This window comes from Orycteropus afer, unplaced genomic scaffold (assembly GCF_000298275.1).
Source record: "Orycteropus afer afer isolate SDZICR_OR568_19922 unplaced genomic scaffold, OryAfe1.0 scaffold00219, whole genome shotgun sequence".
NCBI lineage: Eukaryota > Metazoa > Chordata > Mammalia > Tubulidentata > Orycteropodidae > Orycteropus > Orycteropus afer.
In genome coordinates, this window is record NW_006921806.1 from 2,332,424 (window position 1) to 2,359,330 (window position 26,907).

At 44.7% G+C, this 26,907-nt stretch overlaps 1 protein-coding gene across 1 annotated transcript in view; it reads left to right on the plus strand.

Moving 5' to 3' along the window:
* LOC103203604 (minichromosome maintenance complex component 3 associated protein) overlaps positions 1-26,907 on the plus strand; it is a 45,082-nt gene that overhangs the window by 9,402 nt on the left and 8,773 nt on the right. Inside the window, exons 3-22 of the mRNA XM_007948678.1 lie at positions 3,341-3,419; positions 4,650-4,797; positions 6,278-6,468; positions 9,765-9,904; positions 10,635-10,832; positions 11,821-12,089; positions 13,845-14,007; positions 14,744-14,904; positions 15,273-15,514; positions 15,760-15,968; positions 17,194-17,294; positions 18,157-18,288; positions 18,497-18,610; positions 20,050-20,202; positions 20,542-20,739; positions 21,524-21,592; positions 21,669-21,803; positions 25,318-25,471; positions 26,144-26,402; positions 26,726-26,823. Of these exons, the coding sequence (XP_007946869.1) occupies positions 3,341-3,419; positions 4,650-4,797; positions 6,278-6,468; positions 9,765-9,904; positions 10,635-10,832; positions 11,821-12,089; positions 13,845-14,007; positions 14,744-14,904; positions 15,273-15,514; positions 15,760-15,968; positions 17,194-17,294; positions 18,157-18,288; positions 18,497-18,610; positions 20,050-20,202; positions 20,542-20,739; positions 21,524-21,592; positions 21,669-21,803; positions 25,318-25,471; positions 26,144-26,402; positions 26,726-26,823 (3,213 nt within the window). The remainder of the gene's footprint in view (positions 1-3,340; positions 3,420-4,649; positions 4,798-6,277; positions 6,469-9,764; positions 9,905-10,634; positions 10,833-11,820; positions 12,090-13,844; positions 14,008-14,743; positions 14,905-15,272; positions 15,515-15,759; positions 15,969-17,193; positions 17,295-18,156; positions 18,289-18,496; positions 18,611-20,049; positions 20,203-20,541; positions 20,740-21,523; positions 21,593-21,668; positions 21,804-25,317; positions 25,472-26,143; positions 26,403-26,725; positions 26,824-26,907) is intronic.

A 26,907-nucleotide genomic window follows, 5' to 3' on the forward strand; every position in this document is an offset into this window, starting at 1 on the left:
TGAGGGACGGTGGGCTGGGAGAGAGACTGAGCATTTTTCCTGAACTTGAATTGTAGCCTGTGGTGCTTCCCTAATAAACCCCATAATCTGTGAGCTCTGTGTGGCCACTGCAGCGAATTATCAAACCCAGGAGAGAGGTGGTGGGTGCTTTGGGCGGAACGGTTGGTGAAAGGGCTGGAGGGAGGCAGCATGTCTGGCCTTGCAGTCATAGGCCTTGCGCTATTGATGATGATTCTGCCTTCCTCTTGTGGGATTAGAGGAGGTCAGAACATGTGGCCTTCCTTGCCATTTTTGCAAGGATAGATCTTGAAATGTTCTTTTTGTCAATGAATGAATGCAACACGATTCCACTTCAATTTGTTGTTCCCAGTCATATAATTGTATGATTCAAAATGGCCAACACCAGACCATTTCAGCTCACAAATGCTTAGGATATTGATTTTTATGTGTTTCATTTTGGCAATGTTGAATTTTACTAGATTCATATTTTGTACATTTCATGTTCTGATTATTAATGAATATTTGCAGCTGTTTCTTAATATTTTCACTCATGCCCCAATCAGGAAGTCAAGGTTCTGAAAGCTTTATTCCATTCTAGTCATTAAGGTTGACTCTGCTTTGAGGAGGCAGCTCTAAATTAACTTCTATACCACAAATACCGTTGAGTCTATTTCGACTCATAATGACCCCTCCTTGGGTTTCTGAGGCAGTATCTCTACGGAAGTAGATTACCCAGTCATCCTTCTGAGGAGTGGCTGGTGGATTTGAACCACTAGCCTTCTGATTAGCAGTCAAATGCCTCAGGCACCATGCCACCAGAACTCCCAAATTAAGTTCTGTAGAAGTCTATAAAGCAGAAAGCATGTTTTCATAACCTTTTTTTTTTAAAGATAGTAGTATTTTCTGTTAGTGCAGGAGAAAACACCAGAAAAGTCCTATTGCAAAGGAGGGCACAAAATCACCCCTAATTTTGCCCTCCAAAGATTGACTGTCAATATTTAGAATAATATATTTCCAAAAATATTCATATTTTTTTTTTACCTGAATGGGATCAAAGTATATATACTACTCAGTGTAACATCTTCATACAGCAATAACTCGTCAGTATTTTCTGAAATGAATAAGTAGTCTAGACTAGAATGTGTTGTTAACTGCTGTATGGAGTTTCATCCTGTTTATTTACTTGTTGGCCAATTTCCAGTTTTAGCTATTTTGTGCTTATATTTCTGATTAGCTTATAGCCTGTGTTTAAAGTCCTGAGAGTGGGATTTCTTTGGCAAAGTATATGCATAGTTTTCAAGCCTTTGGTATTTATTCCTTCCTATTGATTTTTTTTTAAAATTTTGATTTGAGTGAAAATTTGCAGAGCAAATACACTTTCCACACAGAAGTTCACATACACTTTGTCTCATGACATTGACCACAGTTTACCACAATGCAACATCTCCCTTCCCACTTCCTCCTTATAGTTACCTCTTCCCTGTGTCCATCCCTCCATGCACTCCTGCCCCCTGCCTCCTCTCCCTGTGCATAAGCAGCCCTTCTTTCTCCCATGCTTGTTCTCTCCAAGGAGTGTATCTACCTCAGGTAAATGTTCAACTCATATGCCTTATTGTTTGGCTGGAAGCCACAGGCGTGAGTTCAATTCCAGGCCTGAAGGGCAGCTAGGGGCCATAGTCTCAGTGGTTCCACCAGGCTCTATTGGACCACCAAATGTGGTCCTTTTTTTTTAAAATTATTTTGAATTTCGTTCCACATAGAACTCCCACACTGACCAGGTTCTCCTCCAAAGATGCCCCTCTGGGGGTTTGAAAACAGTAGCCGGGCAGCATCTAGTTCTTCTGGTCTCATAGTTGTATAGTTTGCAGATCCGATGGTGTACCAGTTGCTAGGGCTAATTGTTTCCATGAATTTTTGGTTTTCTTCATTCTTCTTTGCTGTGGACAAGGAGAGACCTGTCGTTGCATCTAGATGGTCCTTCCTATTGATTTTTAAGTTTCTTCGAAAAAAGTTAGTGGTATTGCCCTTTTGTCTATTATTGGTTATAATTTTCTTTTCTAGTTGGATATTGGCCTTTTATTTTTTAATCTTGTAGAAGTTATCGGTTTCCTGTTTTTTAAATATATTAATATTTTAAAATATTTGTCTTTTAAGGAGTGCTGGTGACACATTGGTTAAGCACTTACCTGCTAATCAGAAAATTGGCAATTCAACCTACCCAGCCACTCTTTTCGAGAAAGATGCTGCAATCTGCTTCTGTAAAGATTTGCAGTCTTGGAAAACCCTCTGTGGCCCAGTATATCTCCTCTGTCCCATAAGGTTACTATGAGTCAGAATTTGACTTGATGGCAGTGGGTTTGCCCTTAGGTATGTCTTTTAGACCAAAAAAAATCATTTCTTTCCAAAGCATTCTTAAGATATGCTTACTATTTTTATACCCTACTCCACATATACAATAATGTACATGAGGTTTGTTTTATTGTATGGCCTGAGATAAGGATCCCACTTTATTTCTTCCCAGTTATGTTGTTCATAGATCTCAGCACCACTTATTGAACGGTCCATTCTTACATGTATATACACATGCACCTCACCTGTCTCAGTTTCTGGATTTTCATCTGTCATTTTGCCTATTCTGATGTTTATATGTGTCATGGGACATTTTAGTATTTGGGAATACAATCCTTTATCTTTAAATATTTTGTTGTTGTTGTTGTTGTGCTTGTTCTTCTAATTGAAACTAAAAACTTTTTTTTAATTTTTTATTGGCTAACTAACATACGACTATATGGTCATTGTAAAAGAATTCAGTGATACAGGTAAAGTTGGGTTTCCTGATCACTCTTTTGTTTCCTGTCTCACCATGGTGACCTAGTGTGGTTTTTATAAACACATCTGTAGGTATATTCACACATGGTTGGTTGTGTGTTGTGTTTTGTGATCCATGATGGTATATCCCATGTGTATTATTCTGTAGCATCCTTTTTTCATACATGTCACTTGGATATTTTTCTAGTTCTGCATGTGTGATCAGTTTGGAATCATAAAATTAAGTGCTGGTGAGGCCAGGTTTATGGATTTTATCACAGTGAGGTAGCTTAGTTTCAAAAAGGAGAAGAGCAAATGCATGCTGTGAGGCAGGTAAGGGAGTGGCAGCTATACCCTGTGTCACGCTGGAGAAAGGGCTGGGGGCCTTGTATTATGCTTTGTTGACCATTCTGTCAACATCTTCGTATCACTCCTTTCTTCTTGAATGGTCTATCTGCTCAATGCATGTGAGTTTTTGTTCCTTTTCCTTGGTGTCCTAATGTCCTCCTTCGTGCTGTGGGTTGTTTTTCAGGCATCTGCAGCCCTGGCAAGGAAGAAGGGGAAAGGTCTACATAAAGATGTGGCTATCTTCTGGCATAAGAAGAAAATAAGTGAGTTTTCAATGAACCTTTCTACATTCTAGTGTTCTGTGGGCAGACCCTGGGGCCTCTTAAAGAGCAAGCCTTCCTCTGCATCCTTGCCATGTGCCTGTGCCATGGGTGAGATGGCTCCAAGGTGGGCTCTTGTTTCTCGTAGCAGCTTCTTTGAGCTTTTTTATAGTCTCCACAGTCATAGAGACATTACTTTCTCAAATAGAAAGTTAAAAGTCCAGTATGAGCTGTGAGTGTTCCCAAGACCATGTATAGGGTTGATAGACGGTGGTTCTACAAGTGTATTTGTATGTTCCGTAAGGATTCCCAGGTGTATAGTGGAGCTGACAAGGGACAAAGTTGTAGTCACTTGGTCACAGCCAGCTACTCAGAGGGGTGAGTGGTTGAACCTCTGGGTTTGGGACCATAGTCACAGGGGACATCAAGCTCAGTTGGCATAACATACTACACAAAAATTGTTCTACCTCCTACTTTGGCGAGTAGCAACTGGGATCTTAAAAGCTTGCAAGCAGCCATCTAGATGCAATGATTGATCTCTCCTCATCCAGAGCAGAGAAGAATGAAGAAAACCAAAGATTCAGGAAAAAATTAGTCCTAGAGACTGGTATACCATCTCATCTGCAGCCTGTATGACTATGAGACCAGAAGAACTACATGGTGCACAGCTACCACTGTCAACCACTTGGAGGGGGATCTATGTAGGAGATCCTAGATAGAGAGGGAGAACAATGTGGAACAAAACTCAATCATTTGGAGAAAAAAAAATGAGGACCAGATTTAGTGGTCCAATAGAGCCTGGTGGAACCACTGAGACTATGGCCCCTAGCTGCCCTTCAGGTCTGGAATTGAACCCACCCTTGTGGCTTCCAGCCAAACAAAAGACAGGCATATGAGCTGAACATTTACATTAGGTAGATACTGTCCTTGAAGAGAAAAATCATGGGAGAAAGAAGGGCTCTTTATGCATTGGGGACAGTTCAGGGGGCAGGAGTGCATGGAGGGATGGACACAGGGAAGAGGAGGTAACTATCAGGAGGAAGTGGGAGGGGAGCTGTTGCATTGGGGTAAATTGTAGTCAATGTCATGAGACAAAGTATATGTGAATTGCTGTGTGGAAAGTGAATTTGCTCTGTAAACTTTCATTCAAATCACAATAAAAAGGAAAAAAAAAAAGTCCAGTATGAAGTGACGTGTGATACCGTGCACTCTGTCTGACTTCTGTGTTCTCAGGCCCCAACAAGAAGCCATTTGCCCTCAAGGAGAAGCAGCTAGGTGATGGTGAAGCAAACCCAGGCTCAGAAGATGCATCCTCCCAGCATACTTCCCTATGTAAGCCCATGGTCAGGGTTGCAGCTGGTGGTTGCCTCCTCAGTAAAAGGTGAGGCCCAGCCCTCTCAGTGGTCAGGAGTGTTGTACTCTGCTTGGCATGAGGGTGCCTGATTTCTAGTGCCAGTGAACAGAGGGATTTTCTGGCCACTGCCACCTCCAAAGTGTGGGTAGGGTGCCGAGACCTGAGGAGAGTGAAGTAGAGGGGGATGCAGAAACCCTTGGTCTTTTGTTTCTCTGAGCTGCCACTTCTGCCAAGACCAGGAGTGCGGAGTGGTGGGAAGGGAAGGGATAGTGGCACCCTGGATTGCATGAGGGCTGACCCTGGATTGCATGAGGGCTGTGACAAGGTTCCGGAACCTGGGCTGATGAGGCCGGTGGTGTTGGAGCCAGAGCATTTGCATGAGTGAGTTTCCTGGCCCTGGACCCATTGGTCACAGAGATGATGGAGAATCACTGATGTTTATCTTACTCCATTTGTTTATTGAGGCCCTGGTTACTGGAGGACCCTCATTTGGGGCTGGCCTTTATTTTTTTACCACCTTGTCCTCACCACAGTCCACACTTGGAAGGCTGCTTCCTTTTTACAGTTCTTCACTCAAGGGTGCTGACTGGATATGTAGTGGGTGTGCATAATCTCTGTGTCTTGCCATGTTGTGATGCAGTTCCACTTGGAATACAAGTACTTCAGCAGTGACTGATCATGCTGTAGCAGTTGTTGTCCCAGTAACCACATTGGGCAAGTGTTCATTTAGCAGAGCCAGGGGTTTGGTGAGACCATGCTTATATGCTCACTAAGGGCTGCAGGCACAACTCTCATTCCAGGCTGGCACCACTGTGGGCTCACTGAACTGACCACTTCTCCCTTACCCAGCCTGTCTGAGGATATTGCTCACAAGTCCCCTCCTGGCCCTTGGGGTCTTTGGTCTGGACCTGTGTTTTAGCAGAGGTCTGTGTGACAGGCCTCCTGTTGAATCCTTCATCATGGCTTTGGCCAGTTTACTATTTTTCTCACTGTGCATTTTGTGATGAGAAATTTAGTTGCTGGTTTTCTTTTTTTCCCTCAACCAGTCTTTTATCTTCTTTGACACTTGTGCTCATAGAATACTGAAAGCCAATTGGGAAAGGGGAAGCTGAGACACAATGCCCAGTTCTGTTTATTAAATCCTTCTACCCAGGTGAAGCTGTGTGTAAAGATGGGTGGGCACAAATGGAATTAAAGTGTGTTTCAGGTTGAATTTCTTTTTTTTTTTTTTTTTTAGGTAAAAATCTATGAGTAGACATTTTAGTTGGTGAAATGGGCTCATCTCATTTTAAAAAATTATGAAACATGTCAAAATTATAAAAATCATAGTGAATTATGTAATCAAAATTTTCATAGTCATCCCAGCTTAATCTGTCATCTCATCTCAAAGCTTATAATTTTTCAGCCTTATGGAGTGTGGGCAGTGAAAAAGGAGGCTATGTGGAAAAGTGTTGGGCAATAAATGCTCAATGAATGTGAGGACCTTATTTGTGCTGTTTCTTTGCAGCTCTCCAGTGAAGAAGCCTAGTCTCCTGAAGACCCTTCAGTTTGAGGTAGACCCCTTTGATTCTGGCTCTGAGGGCCCTGAGGGTCTTGGGCCCTGTGTGTCTTCCCTCAGTGCCCTTGTGGGCACCGTGGCTGAGACCTCTGAAGAGAAGTACCGTCTTCTGGACCAGAGAGACAGGGTGATGCGGCAAGGTAATGGCATCATCGTGTCGTGTGCTTAGGAACAGACATTCCTTTTATACTGTTTCTGATGTGAATGAACCCCCTGGTGAAATAGTCTCCTATGGGAGGCAGTGGCTTTCCCCCAATGGGGTTGGGTGGCTACAGTGTGGAGCCCCATCCTCACTGTTCACTGGTCTTTCTCAGGTGAGGATAAGCAGAGATGTGGATGCATGATGTTTTAAGTATCATTTTATTTTTGCAGTAAAGGCTACAAACCAGTGACTTGTGATAAAATACACAATTTAAAGGGCAGTGTTTTAGCATTCAGAAAACATATGGCAAAAAAATAAAAACTTTATTTTTGATGAAATTGCCACAAATTCAGAAAGAAATGTAAGCCAGGGGGCTATCTGTAACTCCTGTCACAGACAAGGTGCTCATTTCCCTGGCATGGAAAGAGCTCCCAGGAGCCAGTCAAAAAAAGACCAAAGCCCAGTAGAAGAATGGGGACTAGATCGTTAACCAGTAGCAAGGTGGACAAAGTTATGGAGAGGTTACAGTGAAGAAAGTGGCAGGAACTAGCTCATGGACATATGGAAAAGGCCTTCCCCTCTCCTCATGGTGAGAGAAGTGGATTTCTTATCTGTTGGGTTTTGGAGACTGAGAAGTCTGTGGTGCACTGGCGAGGCTGTGGGAAAGCAGCATACAGTTCCACAGCTGCCTTGTGGGAAAGCTGAGGGCAGAGGTGTAAACTTTGAAAACTTAGAAAAGCCCAGGCCTTTGAGTGCCATCTACTGCTAGGGAGTTAACCCACAAACACACCCACACATGAAATGATTCCTATACTAGGTTGTTTGTAACGGAAAAAGATTGGAAACTCAGAGATGTTGGTCAGTGAGGACTGATTAAGTTGTGGTTGTATCTACACATTGGGATCACAAACAAACTTAGAGAATGAGGATTTCTTTACAGGAAAATTATCAAGATTTCTTAAGGGAAAAAAGCAAGGTGCCAAGAGTAGTGTGCTGTCATTTGTACAAAAGGGGAAGAGAACATGAATGTGTGTGAGTGCCTTTGTACCATGTGCATGCATGAGTGTATTATGTAAGGACACTTGCTTAACACGTGCGGGTAATTGCTGTAGGGAGGGGAGCTGAGTGTCTGAAGGCAGAGGTGAGGAGATACTTCACTCTGGATGTTTTTGGTATCTTTAGACTATCAAACATACTCAAAAAGTGTTACATTAAAATTAAAAAAATATATGCAGTGACTAGAAATAAAAGGGAAAGAAATATGTATTTTTTGCAAAGTTTTTTTCCCTTTGATTTCAGCTGTAAGATTTTCCTTTCATAAAAAGCTGTAAATAATTGGAATAATACCATTTATTTTTAGCAGCATAATAAAAGCTCATTATACTTTATATCATCAGTGTGACAGTTTTTATATTTCAAATAAAATTATTACTGGTATTTGAATTTTTTTAAAAAAAATTTTATTGTGATTTGGGTGAAAATTTACAGAGCAAATTCATTTTCTGTACTGCAGTTCATATATATTTTGTTTCATAACCTTGACTGCAATTCCCCACAATGTAACAGCTCTCTTCCCATTTCCTCTTTATAGTTACCTCTTCCCTGTGTTCTTCTTTCCTATGCATTCCTGGCTCCCCCCTCCCCCGGCACTATTTCCTTTTGCAAATACTACCCTTCTGTTCTTCCACGATTGATTGCTCTAAGGAGTGTATCTACCTGATATAAATGTTCACCCTATGTGCCTGCCCATTGTTTGGCTGGAAGCTATAGGAATGAGTTTAGTTCCAGACCTGAAGGGTACTAGGGGGGTCTCACCATCAGACCAGTAAACTTGGTCTTTCTTTAAATGATTTTGAGTTTAGTTCTACATTGTTCTCCCACTCTATCCAGGGTCTCTTGCACTGATCCCTTTCTGAGTGGTTGACAGTGGTAACTGGGTATCACCTAGTTCTTCTGGTCTCATGGTCATATAGGCTGTGGATTACATGGTCTCCTAGTCCCTCGGACTGATTGTTTCCATGCGTCTTTGGTTTTCTTTATTCTTCTTTGCTCTGGATGAGGGTAGACCCATCGTTGCATCTAGATGGCCACTTGCAGGCTTTTAAAACCCAGTCACTACTCACCGAAGTAGGATGTAGAGTAATGTTTTTGTGTAGCTTATTATACCAGTTGAGCTTGGTATCCCCTGCAACCATGGTCCGTAGCCCATAGGTCCAACTACTTGCTCCCTTAGGGTAGTTGGCTGTTGCCAAGGAGTTACAACTTTGCCCCTTGTTAACTCTATTATATACTTGGACATTCAAATACATATATAGAAATATCATCTGCCAACCTTATATATAAAACCAAACCCACTGCCATCAAATTGATTCTGACTCATAGTGACCCCCATTGGGTTTCTGAGGCAGTAAATCTTGACGGAAGTAGATTGCCCAGTCTTACTTCTTCAGTGGCTGCTGGATTTGAGCCACCAACCTTCTGGTTAGCAGTAAGCTTTAAGCATTGTGCTGCTCCTTAACCTTATATATGGTCACTGGTATATTCCCTTTTGCCTAGACATACCTCATCATTCAGCTTGTTTATCTATTTACCCATATATTAATATTTGTTATCACTGTCAGTGTAACATTGTATGTATAAAAGGGTTTATTTTTCTTGTCTGTACCATTTGTGTATTTCTCTGTATCTTCCTCTTACTCAGTGCCACCATGTGGTATTAGAATTTTTAAAATCAAATGTATTTATATTTTGAGGTATGATGTTGCATTCCATTGCATTTAAAAAATGCTTTTGTGATTCTTTAACTCTGAGTTATAATCCTAGTTTATTTCTTCATTTGAGATCCAGTTAATTTCTGTGTGATTCCTATTACATTAAAATAATGATGTAATACTGAAACAGAGTTTTAGAAATACTGATGTATTTTGAATATTTACATTTAATAAATTAACCCTTTTAACATATGGTGTACTGCAGCATCATTGAGGTCACTGTAGGATTTATAAAATACTGTGGTGCTCCCAGCTGTAATTGGGGGTATCCTTTCTCTATCTGGAGTCACATTTGGGGAGAGGAGAGCCTCTGGGGTCTCCGTGAGCCTAGTGCCCCAGCATCCACCATGATGGGTTGTGCTTCTATTACTCTGAAACTGTTGTTTTAGGAACCTTTCCTTTTTGTCCTTTATGATTTTTGTGAATGACATTTTTGTTGTCTTTTTATCATTATGAAAGTGCACTAAGGATGAGTTCCAGCGACTGTGTGGTAGTGCTTTCTCTCTCCTTGATTATTTAATAGCTCGAGTAAAGAGGACTGACCTGGACAAAGCAAGGACTTTTGTTGGGACATGCCCGGACATGTGTCCTGAGAAGGAGCGGTATATGCGGGAGACCAGGAACCAGCTGAGCGTGTTTGAAGTGATCCCTGGGACAGACCAGGTGGGACTTGATGGCTATTCAGTCCTCTCTAAGCTGTTGTCTGGGGCATACGCTGGGGTATACACACTGGGGTGGGGGTGTGGCATGCAGGTGGCTGACCACGTTTACCTCTGTATACTTGTATACTTGTTTCAGAAGGCCACTTCACTTCTGTTTCCATTGTGTTTCTGGCTTGTGTAAACATACACTGGGATTTGTAGTGAGACTGAGACCTTCTGGAGCATTCAAAAGTCTTTTATCTGTCACCCAATGCACTTTGGAGCCATGCAGTGGCCTCATCTGCACTCCTCTGCCATCTTGACCTCATCCTCTCTTATCTGAACTCTTTGTCCTATTTGCCAGTGATTTTTCCTAGTTTATTTTGTCTCTGAATTTTGAAATAAAGGAATATATTTTAAAATGCATTGTCAAGTATTGGTCTTTTGTGTCCTGAGAGGTATCCTGAAGCCCTGTCTCTGTTTGCTTCCCCTTCTTACGCTCTTGCCTATAATTCACACATGGGCAGCTCTGGCAGGTGTGTGATGCAGCATGTAGTTTGTGTACCATCAGTACAAATCTATTTGAGGAGCTGTAGTATGTGTTGACGAAGTTGTTGATACATATTTTGATGTGCTAAGCTTGATGTATGCTTCGGCAGTTGGGAAAGCATTTTAAGGAAGTTTGAATGACTGTGCTGGATGCTGGCCAGGGCCATTCCACAAACAGCCATGTCTGCACCCCAATCCCCCAGGTGGACCATGCAGCGGCTATCAAGGAGTACAGCCGGTCCTCAGCTGATCAGGAGGAGCCGCTGCCACATGAGCTTCGGCCATCAGCAGTGCTCAGCAGGACCATGGACTACCTGGTGACCCAGATCATGGATCAGAAAGAGGGCAGCCTACGCGACTGGTACGACTTCGTGTGGAACCGGACACGGGGCATTCGGAAGGTCAGGAGACACTGGGATGTATTCAGATTCCTAACTGAAGTTGATAGTTCTTTTCATTGCACTCTGATATTTCAGCTGTGAAGTCCTTGTGTGTACACACAAGTAAGCTCTTGACTGGTAGCCAAAAGGTTGGTAATTTTAATATACCCAGAGGTGCTTTAGAAGATAAGCCTGGGTATTTGCTTTTGAAAAATCAGCCATTGGAAACTCCATGGAGCAGTTCTGCTCTGACACACATAGGGTCCCCATGAGTCAGAATTGACTTGATAGCAATAATAGAAAAATGTTTCTTCTGTAACAAAAAATTGTGTGATTTAAAATCATTACCAAATTATATTGCTTAATAGGCTTTGCTTCAAATTGAGCTGTGAGAAATTCAGTTAATAAGCATGATTTTTCTAGTAGTTAAGGAGCTCTGGTGGTGTAGTGGTTAAGGCAGTTGGCTGCTAACCAAAAGGTCAGTGGTTTGAACCCATCAGCTACTCCATGGAAGAAAGATGAGGCAGGCTGCTTTGGTAAAGATTTTCAGCCTTAGAAACCCAGTAAGGGTTAACTATGAGTCAAAATTGACTTGATGGCAGTGAGGTGGTTTTTTTTTTTTTTTTTTTTTTTTCTAATAAGTCTGCATGGGAACATATGCATTTATATACAAGGGTGGGTGTGTATGACAGGTATGAGGGGTGTGTGTGTGTAGGAGGTATGCATATGAGGTGCATGCAGATGAGTGCATGAGGTGCATGTATGTGTGAATGAGGGGGATGTACGTGTGTGTACAAGGTGTATGTACATGTGTGTATGAGGTATGTGTGATATGTTTATGTGTATGCATATGAAGTGTGCATGCATATGAGTAGAATGCGATGTGTGTATATGTATGAGTTGTGTGTTTATGAGGTACATGAGTGTATAAGGTGTGTATGTATATATGAAATTTGTGTGCATGCGAGGTGTGTGTGCATATATAACCTTCCCCCTTGCTTGTGGCCAGGACATCACGCAGCAGCACTTGTGTGACCCCCTGACGGTGTCCCTGATTGAGAAATGCACACGGTTCCACATCCATTGTGCTCATTTCATGTGTGAGGAGCCCATGTCCTCCTTCGATGCCAAGATCAACAATGAGAACATGACCAAGTGCCTCCAGAGTCTGAAAGAAATGTACCAGGACCTGAGGAACAAAGGTATCTCCTGTGCTGGTGAGGCAGAATTCCAGGGCTACAATGTGCTGCTCAACCTCAACAAGGGGGACATCCTAAGGTGAGTCTTCGAGGGAAGGGCTGACTTGGGATGTTGTAAGAGGAGGTTTGTACAGCAGAATGCTTTTTGAGGTCATTATAGTGAGTTCTCTTTGGTAACCAATGTCAGATGATAGTAAAGGGCCCCTGGAGATTGGGGGAGAAGAGGGACAAGCCCTGGTTTTTGCTGTGTCAATGAGAGAACATAGGAAATGGGTTTCTCTGATGAGCAGAGGAGGTGGGTGGCCAGGCTGGCCTGTGCTGTATTAGCACTGCTGAGAATTTGTGTCGGGTCTGAGTAACGGGAGGAGAGATTGAGACGGGGATGATGAGGACTGGGCATTTAGACAAGGTAGAGGGTTAAGTCCTGGTCTGGCCAATCAGCGACGTGAGGGGTGGGCAGAGCCCAGCAACCGTGTTGTCATCAGTGAGTGGCTGGACTTGGCAATGTCATTGTCTCTTCTTGCCCAAGAGTCTCTTCTTTTTCATCTGTTTTATTAGATATTTTAATATTAAGAGGGAGCCAGAAACTTCTTTTAGCTTTATTTTTTTCCCCAGAACCCTGTCTCAGCATATTTACTTGTGTCACTGATTGTAAGTTTTAAAATTAAGCTTGGAGATAAACTAGTTATGGAAAATGCCTGTATTCCTTTCATACATGTTCTCCGTTTTGAATAATTCAGAATCACATCAGAGTTTATTTCTAAATAAAACAACAACAAAAAGAACTAAGTTTTCTAAGTTTCTTAGTCTTTGTCTTTATACACAACTGACTTGAAAATCAGTCACTTGGTATTTAAAGTAACTCTGATAATTGATTCCTAAATTGTTCTTGAACTTGCTTACTTTATTCATCAGCTTTTAAAGGAAAATCTTAACCTAGCAATCCAACCCAAGAGTGATAATTTTGAAGTTAATATAACTACAAATATAGTGGCACAGTTCACCATTAAGACATTCTTAATATGATTGGACCTAGGTTTTTTTTTCCAATCAGATATGTATGTGTATGTCTGTGTGTGTTTTAAAATTGTGGTAAAAATATGTGTAACAAAGCATTTTCCATTTTGTACATTTTTACATGTATAATTTAGTGCCATTAATTGCATCCATCATATTGTGCACACATCACCACTACCCATTTCCAAATTTTTGCATCACCTTTAACAGAAGCTTGGTGCTCCCTAAGCAATAATTTCCCATCCTTCCCTTCTGCTAGGCCCTGGTTATCACTAACCTATTAGTGGTTCTATTCATTTTCCTATTCTAGATATTTCATCTAAGTGGGGTCATACACTATTTGTTCTTGTGTGTCTGGCTTATTGCCCTTAACTTGATGTTTTTTAAGATTGATCCACATCATAGTATGCATCAGGACTTCATTTCTCTTTGTGGCTGAGTAATATTGCGTTGTGTGTGTGTACCACATTTTATCCATTTATCTGTTCATGGATATTTAGGCTAGCTCCCCCTTGTGGCTGTTTTGAGTAGTGCTGCAGTGAGCCTTGAGCCACAAGTGTCTGTCTGAGTTCCTGCTTTCAGTTTCTTTGGCTATATACCTAGGATTGGAATTGCTGGGTCATCTGGTAATACTGTGTTTACCTTTTTGAGGAATCACTAGACTTTTCCACAGCAGGTGCACCATTTTACATTGCCATGAGCCATGGACGAGGACTCCGATTTCTGCACATCCTCTCCATCACCTGTTGTTTTCTGTTTTTCTGATCATAGCTATGCTCATGCTACCTCACACTCCTTTTATTTTGTTAATTTACAGAGAAGTACAACAGTTCCCTCCTGCCGTTAGAAACTCGTCTGAGGTGAAATTTGCCGTTCAGGCTTTTGCTGCACTGAACAGTAATAACTTCGTGAGATTTTTCAAACTGGTTCAGTCTGCGTCTTACCTGAATGCCTGTCTTTTACATTGTTACTTTAATCAGGTGAGTAATGTAAATGTGCTTACAGAATTGGAAGAAAGCACACTATTGTGTAACATGTCGTTAGGTGCTTCTCTGTTCTGGGAACATTGCTGAGTGAACTGGGACTCCTTCGTATCACCCTATAGCTGCCCTACTAGGGGTTACCAGTGTTTCTGCTGACCACTACCAGAAATAGCAGTGTGTGGAAAATACTCTCCTTGTGATTCAGATAAGAGAAGTCTTTACAGGATGCCATAACTTGTATTTACCACTCTTCCGTGAAAACAAAATTCCTAACACTGAAAATCATAGTAACGTTAATCTAAATTTTTGGTGTGAGCCTGCTGAGGCTGAGTTTGCCTCAGTAAGTATTGCAGCACCTGCTCTATGCCCTGGGTTACAGAAACAACAGGAAAATAGTTTCTCATTGAGGTTTGCATCATGTAAATCTTGATAGAACCTTCATTCCCAGAGCCGCTCCATAGCTCCCACTGTGGGGCCTCAGTGATCCTAGAATAACCCTGCCTGCCTGTCCACCTATCACCCCACTTCCCAGAGCACCCTGTCTCCTTGGCCCTTCCTGTGCTGCCCCCACAACTGAGGAATGAAGAGTGCCTGGCCTCCTTAAGAGGGGTCCTTGGGGTTCTGGTGGGTAGGGGCTTGTGATGGGAAAGAGGCTGCCTTCATTTCACGCAGCCATTTCATGGCAGGGGGCAAGATTGGACATTTACTTGGGTCAGCTGGCTTCTTCCTCCAGATCCGCAAAGATGCACTTAGGGCACTCAATGTGGCCTACACAGTGAGCACACAGCGGTCCACTACCTTCCCCCTGGACAGTGTGGTGCACATGCTGCTGTTCCAAGATGGTGATGAGGCGACTGACTTCCTTAGTTACCATGGCCTGGCTACTTCTGATGGGTGAGCACTTTAGGCACTGTCTGCTTACTCTCTTCCCTGGGGGGCCCAGCTATGAGCCTAGTCAGACAGCATGGACTCCTCACTCTCCCACGTTGGGGTTTCTCTAAATCCCATAGCCCTTGAGGAGCTGCCCTTCCCATCTGCTGTCACTGCAGCCTGAGCAGGATGTGATGTCCACAGTGGGTCTGGTGCCCTAGAGAGCCCTGAGGTCTCTGCCACCAGAACAGCCTAGGCTGTACCCCCATTCCCACCCGGCATGTGGTGCTAGAGTAGTGGGGCTTTCTCCTGGCATTGCTGACAGGCAGATGTAAGAGGTGAGGGTTCTTTTCATATGTGTGATGTGTGTGGTTTCTTTGGAACTTGGGCAGCTGTGTTGAGCTGAACCGGTCAGCATTCCTGGAACCAGAGGGCTTGTCCAAGGCCAAGAAGTCAGTGTTCATCACCCAGAAGCTGATGGTGTCAGTTGGGGAGATTGTAAATGGGGGGCCACTGCCCCCCATCCCCTGCCAGACACCTGTATGCAGCTTCAACTCCCAGAACAAGTATGTTGGGGAGAGCCTGGCCACTGAGTCAATTGCTGGTCCCCAGAAACCTGGCACAGAGGCCACTGGTGAGTGAGTCATGGTTGGGTTGGGGGCTTGCCTTGGGTTCCCCTGGTGCCTCTTGGTTGTTTTTTGGGGTGGGGCTGTGAACATGGCTCATAATACACATGGCTCATCCTGCTGCGACTTGCTATTTCTGACACAGAGGACTCCCTCAGAGTTGGGGATGGGGTAGCTTGTGTGGTAGCCTGCCTGTCCTGCAGGCTGGGTGATATCCCGGCCTACAAACCCTATATTTCTGTGTTTACTCCAGGTGGCGAGAGAGGAGAGGAGCGCAATGCAGAGACCACTGTACCTTTTTCTCTGCCTGGGCTGCTTCCACAGCCCCTGGCCCATGCACCATTGCCTATGTCTCTGCCTCACTTCCCAGCCCCATCCGTGGCTGTGGGGTCTAGTCTCTTCCAGCCCCCCATGCAGCCGGAGCTCCACCCACCGAGGATAGTGCCTGTGTACTCTGATGAGGTAGGAACCTTCTGGATTCTCACTTGCAGATGCTGCAGCACCAGTGTGCACTTTTCTGTCTTGGCCATGGGTGTCTGTGATCAACCTATGCATGGTCTTGGGGTCTTGCCATGAATGGTATTCCTGTGGTTTCACACCCACTGAGTCTATAAGAGAGATGACTTGTATGAGGTTTTCTAACTGTTGTGATAAACCAAAAAACCAAACTTACTGCCACTGAGTCAATTCTGAATCATAGCGACCCCCACTGGGTTTCCAGGTGGTAAATTTTTACAGAAATAGATTTCCGCATCTTTCTTCCATGGAGCAGCTGGTGGGTTTGAACCACCAACCTTTTGGTTAGCAGTCAGATGCCTTAGGTACTGCGCCACCGGAGCTCCTGTTGTGATAGTTAATATCTTTTGAAACTTTGGCGTGAGCTGAGGGATTTTATAGATTAATAGTTGATAACCTTTGTTAGAGGTCAATGTCACTGGCTTTCTGTGCTAAGCGCTCTGTAGACATGGTCCCCTCTCCCTCCAAATGAGGTGAGGCTGCACCATGCAGTAGTGGGAAGGAGTGAGGAGAGATCAACGATACCTATCTGTAGGCTCTCATCTGGCAGGTAATGGAGCAGGGCCAACCCATAGATCACTGGAGCCCTTGCTTGTCTGCAGCAGCCATAGCAGTACTCAGGAAGTTCTTGCTTTCTGTGTTCTGAGCCCTCACAGGTCAGATCAAGAGCCATTGATCAACTGGGCTCTGTGTGTGGGGCACAGGCAGCCTGTGGGCTGAGGTCCCTGGTGTCCTCGTAGCCATGAGCTTGACTGTTGGCTGCTTGGCAGGTGCTGCCAGGGTCGGGGTCCCCAGATTGAAGGACAGCCACAGAAGGGAGGGTGTCAGGTGAGAAGAGTCGCTGGACAGGGCACTATGGGGCTGAGTTGGGGTTATTGGCAAATCCTCCCCTCACGGGCAGCCTTGGGGCCTCTGAGCAGCAGTGCAGCCCCTGTTTGGGGTGCTCTCTATCCCAGGATCCCATAATCAGTGCTAGTGACACCACATGGAGTCTTGTACAGGAATGCTATGTCAGAGAGACCTTCTTCCTTTGCCTGGTCATCTGTGACTTGTCATTGGGAGGTCCTTTGCCAACCAGAGATTGACATTGCTGAGGCCCAGTCTGTATAGAAGGCTGGTCTGTATGCCATGGTCCTCACTCCTGATCCTGTGTCCATCTCTCTGTGTGTAGGACATTGCCCAGGTGGTGGATGAGATCATCCAGGAGGTTCTCCAGAGGGACTGTGAGGAGGTTGGTGCTGTTGGCGCAGCATATGCAGCCACGGCCCTGGGGTAAGTGCTGACCTGGGGTGCCTGCTGTGTCCTCTTTGCTGTAAGATTCTGCTTGTGTGTGCATGTCCTATGTCTCCTCTTGTAAAGAGTTCTCTGTCCTCAGAGAGGCTGCACAGCCTGCCTGCACAGATTTGAGCTCACGGGCCAGGTCTAGCGTGCCCGTAACCCAGAGTATGGCCTATTCTCTGGGTTCGTGTTGCCTCTATGTGCCTGAACACCCACTTTCCATTGGCATATAGTTTTGGTATATTTACGCTTTTCAGTAATAGTCTATTAATTAAGGAAATATGTTTAAAACCTATTTTTTTAGTAAGGTATAACGATCGGTTCATTCCTTACAAAAATTAAAAGTGCTCACTTTTATTTGATCTTGGGTAAGGGCTTGATTAGTTTATAATTTGATAGGTTAACTCATGTCATGCACCTTTCGTATTTTACCTGGTGATGAAATTTTGAAACTATTTGCAAGTTTAATATATCTGTTCTGTTGAATATTTTAAACATCTAGTCTTAACAGATTTGATAATTAAAATTTTTCTGAGCTCTCAGGTTACTTTCGTAAAGCTAATAAATCTGATAAATTTATTAACTCGGGTTTTCCTGAGGGTTCCAAGTATCTTGTAAAACTCCCAGTGCATCTAGTGGCACAGTAAGAGGGGGTACTGTTGCACTTGTGTGAGTGTGAGTCACTGTGTGCCCTGAGTTAGATATGGATTTTCTGATGGAATAAAAATGGGCAAGGCCCTACACACTCACATTCTGTGCTTAAAAACTGGCATGCCTTCCTCTGCTGTGCTGAGCTCCATTTCTGGCTGTTTGGGGCCTTTGTCGCCCAGCTGCTGAGTGGCCCTTCTCTGTGCAGTATGTCCATCATGACTGCAGAGGAGCTGCTGGCAGCCACCACTGAGGGCATCCTGAGGACTCTTGCAGCTGAGGGTGTGAGTGAGGCACGGGCCCGGGCAGAGGAGGAGCAGCGGCAGGCTGAGCAGGAACGGTGAGTGCAGTGGGAAGGGACAGGAGAGACTATGACGGCTGACTCCACTTCCCCATCTGTGCCCTCTGGGAGGCCTAGTGCCCGATGAAGAGGCATGGGCTTACTCACTTGGTCACAGCCCATGTCCCCACTGACAACTTTACCAAGTATGATGACCTTACATTTATTCTCAAACGTTACTCTGGTGCTTCTTGTCTTTTAACTTTAGGTTGAAACAGGAGAGAGAACTAGTTTTAAATCAGCTGAGTCAGGGCCTGGCTGTGGAGCTGACAGAGCTAGTGGTGACAGAATGTGTCAGCGAGACTGTGGCCCAGGAGCTGAAGTAAGTAACTCACAGAGTCTCATGTGCAGAGCAAGGCTGTGAAGGGGAGTCACCAAGACCATGGCCTAGGCTGCCTGGCTACTTCTCCATGAGCTCCATGCAGTTAAGGGTATTGGAGTTTTAACCACACTTGATAAGTGGCATATCTTTTGGATACCAAAAAAAAAAGAAACAACCACCCACTGCCATGGAGTTGATTCTGACTCATAGGAACTCTATAGGACAAAGTAGAACTGCCCCATACGATCTCCAAGGCTATATATAAATTCTTATGGAAGTAGACTGCCTTCTCTTTCTCCCAGGAAGTGACTGGTGGGTTCAGTGTTTGATCTTTTAGATAGATGAACAATAAACATCATAGCCCGTGTGCGTATGTGACTCTAGGGAATGGAGGCAGGGTTGCACTCTTACCCCAGCCTCTGTCCCCATCTGACCCTGTACCAGGTAAACAGCCCTAGTGGTGTCTGCCCCAGTGTTGTCCTACCCATGCTAGGCCACTTACGCTTATTGCTTTCAACTAGGAAAATACTTCCCTTTTCCTATGTTGAAAGGTCCTGGCACAATTTCACTGAAGAACTTTATTTAATGATATCGACTCTGGTTTCACTGCCAAGCTTCAGTGGGGAAGAGGCACCAGTTGTGTGGAACTCCTCTTCATATGTGATGCCCCGGTGGTCCCTGAGCTGAAGGACAATGTGGGGGCCACCCTGGCCAACATCATGGCTCCAGTGGGACCCAAAACAGCCTGGAGCTGATGGGTTGGATAATCAGTGCCACTTTCTACCCACCAACTGTAAGGAGGAGGCCTCGAGCACAGAGGATGTGTCTGTTCTCATCCCAGGAAAGCCTGTCAAGAGACAGCACAGCTGCAGCTCATGACATGCACATAAAAGCGCTGCTCTCCTGCAGGCCCGGAACTGGGCCTGTGCAGTTCTGGGAACACCCCCTGCCTCATGAAGCCACTTAGGTTTGTGGCTCAGTGCACTTATCATCATCCTTTGGGCTCCCTTAGTTGGCAAAATTTTGTTGTCAAGCTCCTTTCTGAGGCACAGATTGACCCCAGTGCTTCCTGGGCACAGGCATTCAGCTAGGGCAGGGCCAGCATATATCTGGTCTTGAGTCGCTTCTAATTGCAAGCCTCTTATATTTTGCAATTATCTCAGTGGTCATGTAAACGTTAAATTGTCCAACTATTAAGACAAAGGTTTATTTCTTTTCTGTTTTCAAGGCTACCTTGTGCCTATAATGTAGTGCCTTGAACTATGTTATACATTTTTCTCCACTGTTCAAAGTCTCTGTAAGTTAAGATGAAAATCTTGAAGCTTCTCTTGAAGGCTTAGTTGCATTTAGATACTAAAGACGTGGGCAGCTGTGTGTCAGCAAGGCTCTTGGAATCTGGCCTGCTGCATTCTTCCAGTGCTGACTGCCCTCTTTCCCAGGTGTGCATTGGAGGCTGACCAGAGAGCCCGGCTGGACCGCTGCTGTGAGGACGTCTGTGGCCACTTGGTGGACTTGTTCTTAGGGGAGGAAACTTTCCAGACAGCAAGGGAAACCCTTCAGGAGCTTCAGTGCTTTTGCAAATATCTACAGCGGTGAGTCCAGTGTCTCCTGGTAAAAGCGATGCACAGTGGGCATATCTACCAAACTTAAAATACATGAGTGAGCACTTGGCTTCAGTTAGTGATGAGGATCAAATAACGATTTATAGCAGTGAATCCCTATTTTTGCACTATTTGGATTGTACTTCTGGCAACAATTGACTACATAATACACATGCACATATATGCACGTGTTCATACACCACACACATGCACACATACACATTTATATGCATATTGATTTAAATACATCACTGGGAAAGCCTCTCTTCCGTGTTTGCATTTGGCCTGAGATGACATCAGGGCATGTGACACAGCTTGGTTTGTTCTCAGGTGGAGGGATGCTGTTACGGCCCGGAAGAGGCTGAGGCGCCAGATGCGGGCCTTCCCTGCGGCCCCCTGTGGCATGGACATGGTCAAACAGTTGAGAGCACTGGCCCCAAGTGCTGAGTGCCCCATCACGGCAGAGAACCTGGCCCGGGGCATCCTGAACCTGGGCCACGCGGGCAAGCTGGGTATCTCCTGCACCAGGTCAGTCCCTCATGTGAGGCTCTCCTAAGTTTCCTGCCCCTAGGTCAGCCCCTCCCCACTTTGCTTGAGGCCCTCCTGGCCTCCTTCCCCAGGACAGCGCACTCCTCCATCCAGTTTCCCACCCCCAGATTAGCCCTGCCACAACTTTCTTGGGATCCTCTTGATCTTCCATTCTCACTTGGCTGTACATGACCATATATAACCATGTGTGTTGGGGTGACAACATGTGGGGTTCTTAGACAGTGGGGTCCCTCTAGGCTGTGTGTTTGGGATTGGCCTTACCTGCAGTCTTGAGGCTGTGGAGCCTTGGGAGCCTAGTTTCTAGTTCAGATGTCATCCATCTTTTTCCTTGTAATACTCTGGTACCATCAATAGAAGTTTATTCATGAATTCCCTATATTTTTCCCAGTCTTTTTTTCTTACTGGTGAAGCCAGAGTCCCCATCTGGTCCCTGGCTCAACCCATGATCTTCCCTTGCTCCATTTCTTGACTCTTCCGCTCCTCTTAAGTCCCTGGTGCCACTTGTTTACCCTACACTCTCTATCCATCAGCGAAGCTCACTGATTGCACCTCACTCTTCAGTCTTTTCTTTCTCTATAGCCCGTGAGCTTCTTACAGTGTAAATGCACCCATTCCTCCCAGTGTGAGACCCCTCAGTATCCCTTTCAGTGGCCCACAGGCCTGCTGGGTGTTCCTCCCGGGTGCTCCCACCTTACCCTGTCACCTAATCTCTGGCCCCTCGGGCAGGCATGATGTCTCTCTCACAAGCGCTCTCTCTCTGTAGATTGAGGCAGCTCAGGGACATGGCTGCTCATCGTATGAAGGTCCAGCACTTCCACCAGCAGCTACTGAGGTGGGTCCCAGAGCCCTGGGGGTAATTGCTCTGTCCGAGGCTGCAGTTGGCTTACTATAGTGTTCTGTCCCCTTAGGGATGCAGTGTGGGCACCTCTGGACCTGCCGACCCTTGTGGCTGAGCACCTTCCTGGGTGGCGGGAGCATGTATTCTGGAAGCTGGTGCTGGTGCTGCCAGATGGAGAAGAGGTGACCCCAGGGAGTCCCAGCAGGTCAGACAGCCTCTGTGCAGGTGGGGGTGAGGTGGAAGAATTGGTGATTCCTTCCTCTTTCTGTGCCAGGGCAGCTCTGAAGAGCAGTTTTCCATCATTAGATTTTATGTAGTTTGTTCATGATTTGATGTTGACACGTTAGATTATTTCAGTTTTTAGTCTGTGGACTTGGCAATAGTCTGTGTCCCAAAGCATTGAAGAGTTGGTCATTTAGGATTGTGCTCAGATGTCCTCACCAGAACCCTCTTTATTTTAGACTGTTATGAAGACAATTTATAGCTTGTCTGTTACAGTTACATTTTTCATTCCTGTAGGAGAAAACTTTTGGCATTCTTAAAAAGTAGTCCATTTTGTTGTTTATGCTTTCACAATTTAACAAAAAAAAAAGTAATCCAAGATATTGACACAAAATTAGGAAATCTCAGGCTTCTAGGAATTATGCTTTTAAAGCAGTTATAGAACACATTACTCTTTTTTTTTAAACAGCTTTCTTTTTTTTTTTTTTAATTAGGATTTGGGTGAAGATTTACAGAGTAAATTCACTTTTCATACAGCAGTTCACATATACTTTGTCTCATGTCATTGACCAAAATTTACAATGCAGCAGCTCCCCTCCCACTTCCTCCCCATAGTTACCTCCTCCCAGTGTCCATCCCTTCATACTCTTCTGCACCCTGAGCTATCTCCCTGTGCATAAGCAGCCCTTCCTTCTCCCATGATTGTTCTCTCCAGGGCGTGTGTCTACTTGAGGTAAATGTTTAACTCACATGCCTGTACTTTGTTTGGCTGGAAACCACAGTTGTGGGTTCAATTCCAGACCTGAAGGGCAGCTAGGGGCCATAGTCTCAGTGGTTATACCAGGCTCCATTGGACCAGCAAACTGGTCCCCACCTTCTTTTTTTTTTTCGCCTCCAAATGATTTTGAGTTTTGTACCACATTGTTCTCCCTCTTTATGCAGGATCTCCTACATCCCTTCCAAGTGGCTGGCAGTGGTAGCTGGGCACCATCTAGTTCTTCTGGTCTCATAGTTGTATAGGTTGCAGATCGGATGGTGTACCAGTCGCTAGGACTGATTGTTTCCATTAATTTTGGTTTTCTTCTTTCTTCTTGACGAGGAGAGACCCGTTGTTGCATCTAGATGGCAGCTTCCTAGCTTTTAAGGTCCCAGTCGCTACTCGCCAAAGTAGTAGGTGGAACAATGTTTTGTATAGTATGTTATGCCAATTGAGCTTGATGTCCCCTGTGACTATGGTCCCAAGCCCGCAGGATCAACTACTCGGTCCCTCTGGGTAGCTGGCTGTGACCAAGTAATGACCATAACCTTGCCCCTTGTCAGCTCTACTATACACCTGGGAATTCTGATCATTCACATGAACTTATAGGCCCATTGTCTGCCAACCCTGTATATGATCTTGGATACACTCTCCATTTAGACATACCTAATTGTTTAGCTTGTTCACCCATCTATCCGTCCCTATACCCATGTTTGCTTTCACTGACAACTCAGTATTGTATATGCAAAGGGGTTCATATTTGTTGTCTGTACTGCCCATGTAACTCTCTCTGTCTTTCTCATCCTCAGTGCTGCCATATTGGTCACTCCCATTTGGTACATTGCCCTTCTCTTCACCCAAATCAATATTTATCTCTATCTATCTAACAGCATTCCCTCCCCTTCCCTCCCACCCCTGGTAACCAACAAAGAAAATGTCCTCCAATATATAAACCTTTCCTTAACTTTTACAATAACGGACTAATACAATATTTGTCCTTTTGTGACTGACTTATTTTGCTCAGCATAATGTCCTCCAAGTTCATCCACGTTATGCGGTGTTTTGCAGATTCTACATTATTCTTTAGCATTGCATAGTGTTCCATTGTGTGAATTTAAACAGCTTTCTTGATAAGTAATTCACATACCATGTAATTCACACATTTAAAGTATATAATTTGGTGGTTTTTAGCATACTGACATGCACCATAATCTAATTTTAGAACATTATCGTCATCCCATAAAGAACCCTTTATTATTAACCATTCTTCTTTACCCTCTTTCCCTGGCCCCAGAAACTAGTAATCTGCTTTCTGACTCCATAGGTTTGCCTGTTCTGGACATTTCCTTTCAGTAGGATCATACAATATTTGTCCTTTTGTGACCGACTTTTTCACTGAGCACAATGTTTTCAGGGTTCATCCATGTTGTAATATATATCAGAATTTCAGTTTTTTTATGCATAGATAGCATTCCATTGTATGGGTAGATCACATTTTGTCCATTTGTCAATCGATAGACATTTGGGTTGTTTTAATTTTTTGGCTTTTGTGAATAATGCTACTATTAACACATGTTTTTGTGTGGATGTAGTTTTTAATTTTCTTGGGTTTATACTTCCAGGTGGGATTTCAGGGTCATACATATGGTATGGTAACTCTGTGCTTAACTGAAGAACTGCCAGACTGTTTTTCACAGCAGGTGCACTGTTTTACATTCCCACCAGCAGTGTGTGAAGGCTCCAACTTCTCAGAACACATTACTTTTTAAGCAGTTACCATTGAACATGGGCAATCTAAGGAAAGAGAAAGAAAAAACCAAGAAGACTCATCTCATAGGGTGGCTGAGCAAGATGGAGAGAATGGCATTCTCAGAGTATTTAAATAATGATTCATTTCTTAAAGTAGAATAGCTGATTTCTGATTTGTTAGTAAGTTCATTAGGAAATATACATCACGTAGGAATTCTTAAAACCTCAAGGATGAGAATTTTGAGTCTATAAAATGTGTAAGGACCTTTTCCATCTTTCAGGTCTTTTCTAAGTGCTTCAGAATCTTGAATTGGATTCCAGCCCATTCCCAAGTGTCCCTTTTCCCAGCCCCATTGAAGTCCCATGGAGTTCTTGGCTTCATCTTTTTTTTTTTTTTTTTTTTAATTTTATTTTGATTTGGGTGAAGATTTACAGCGTAAATTCACTTTTCATACAGCAGTTCACATAATATACTGTCTCATGTCATTGACCAAAATTTACAAAGCAACAGCTCCCCTCCCACTTCCTCCCCATAGTTACCTCCTCCCAGTGTCCATCCCTCCATACTCATCTGCACCCTGAGCTATCTCCCTGTGCATAAGCAGCCCTTCCTTCTCCCATGATTGTTCTCTCCAGGGCGTGTGTCTACGTGAGGTAAATGTTTAACTCACATGCCTGTACTTTGTTTAGCTGGAAACCACAGGTGTGGCTTCAATTCCAGACCTGAAGGGCAGCTAGGGGCCATAGTCTCAGTGGTTCCACCAGGCTCTATTGGACCAGCAAACCTGGTCCCCACCTTACTTTTTTTTTTTTTTTGGCTTCATCTTAAAGCCATAGTTGGGGCTGTCTAGCCAGCGTCACAGTGCACTCTGGTATATGAAACTGGATCTGTGTGAATCCTTCTCCCTCTCTCTTCTCCTGAAAGTCTTTATAATTCAGATTTAGAATTAGGTTTCTCTTAAAGTGAAGTGTTATTTTCCTTTATTCACAGAATTCTAGCAAATTGGTTGAAGGTCAAGTTCATGGGAGACGGATGCCTGGCAGACAGTGCAGGCAGCGATGTGGGTGGGATCCAGACACTTACTATGGCAAGCGCTCTCAGCAGCAGAGGGGGACGGACAGTGTCTGTCAGCGTGTGTGTGAAGGTGAGGGGTCTGTCAGCATGTTCGTGAAGGTGGGGGATTTATGCGTGTGAAGCTGAGGGACAGACCACCACTATGTGTATTCGCCTCTGAGGTCTTCCTGTGTTCACTCACTCCCAACGTCATTGGAATTGTACAGATGCTATTACTCACCCAGGTGGTTTTCTCAGGAACACATGGGGGGATCCCTGGGTGGCAGATAGCCTGTTGAGGGCCTTAGAGGTCTCACCTGGGTATCTGCCCCAGAGAGGACTTACCCAGCCTCCTCTAGGAGTCACCAGAGGGAGCCTGTCCCCCAGCCTCCATCCTCCACTGCGCCTAGTGAGGTTTTGGTGTTTGAAGCAGCCTCTGGTCTGGGGGTCAGGGTCCCTGCCTGATGTACAACTACCCTCCATGTCTCAAGCCTCCCTTGGTGCCAGTGCCTGTGCTGCTGGCTGCCCTAGTTGGTTGCACCCACCCAGGGGCTTCTTCTGCTTCCCAGGCCTGTGAAAGCCTGTATCTTTCCTAGAGACTGCATGAACTGTTGGCGTGCTATTTCTTACATTGTTTGTGGACTTGGGGATCAGCCTTCTTCAGGTCCTTGGAGGTTGGTGGGGTGCCTGTGCAATGCTGGGGCTATGCCTACTCTGTGCTACTGGTGCCTGCATTTTGTGCCGGTGGTCTCTGCTGTTCCAGGTGGCTCGTGGCACCCTCAGTGACCATGCCCTTGATGCTGTGGAGATGCAGAAAGACCTCTTGGGTGCCAGTGCACTACTGCTGCTGCTGCCCCCCCGAATACAGAGTGAGGACATGGCTGAGGAAGATGTGTACTGGCTGTCTGCCCTGCTGCAGCTCAAGCAGCTCCTGCAGGCCAAGCCTTTCCAGCCTGCAATCCCATTGGCTGTTCTCGCACCCAGCCTGGATGGGGATGCTGTTGAGAGGGACGTGGAAGATGGTACGTAGATGCAGCCTTGCATATGAGCTGGTGGCAGTTAGTGAGTAGTAGGGCCCAGTTCTGAGAAGGCACTGATAGTCTCTGCAGACATCATTGCCATGCAAACTGGGTGCAGGTTGGTGAATAAGTATAGTGCTGTCTTTCTGTCCTTGGCTAGTGTGTGTGTTTGTGCATGCATGTGCTTGTGCATGCATGTGTACGTGCACTTGTGTGGGCTTGTGTGCATGTGTGCACACAGGTATGCCTGCACATACATGTGTGCATGTATGCGTATGTGCAGATTGTAGGTGAAAAATGATGAAACTTACCTGTCTTTCCCAAAGGCTTGATGTTGCAGGATTTGGTGTCAGCTAAGCTCATCTCAGATTACACTGTTATTGAGATCTCAGATTCCATCCAGGACTTACGAGGCACAGCTAAGGTATGCACCCCCACTTTCACAGGTACAGCAGATATTCTTAGTTTTTCCCCTTTGCTCTTTTGTAAGTTGACCATTATTATTATT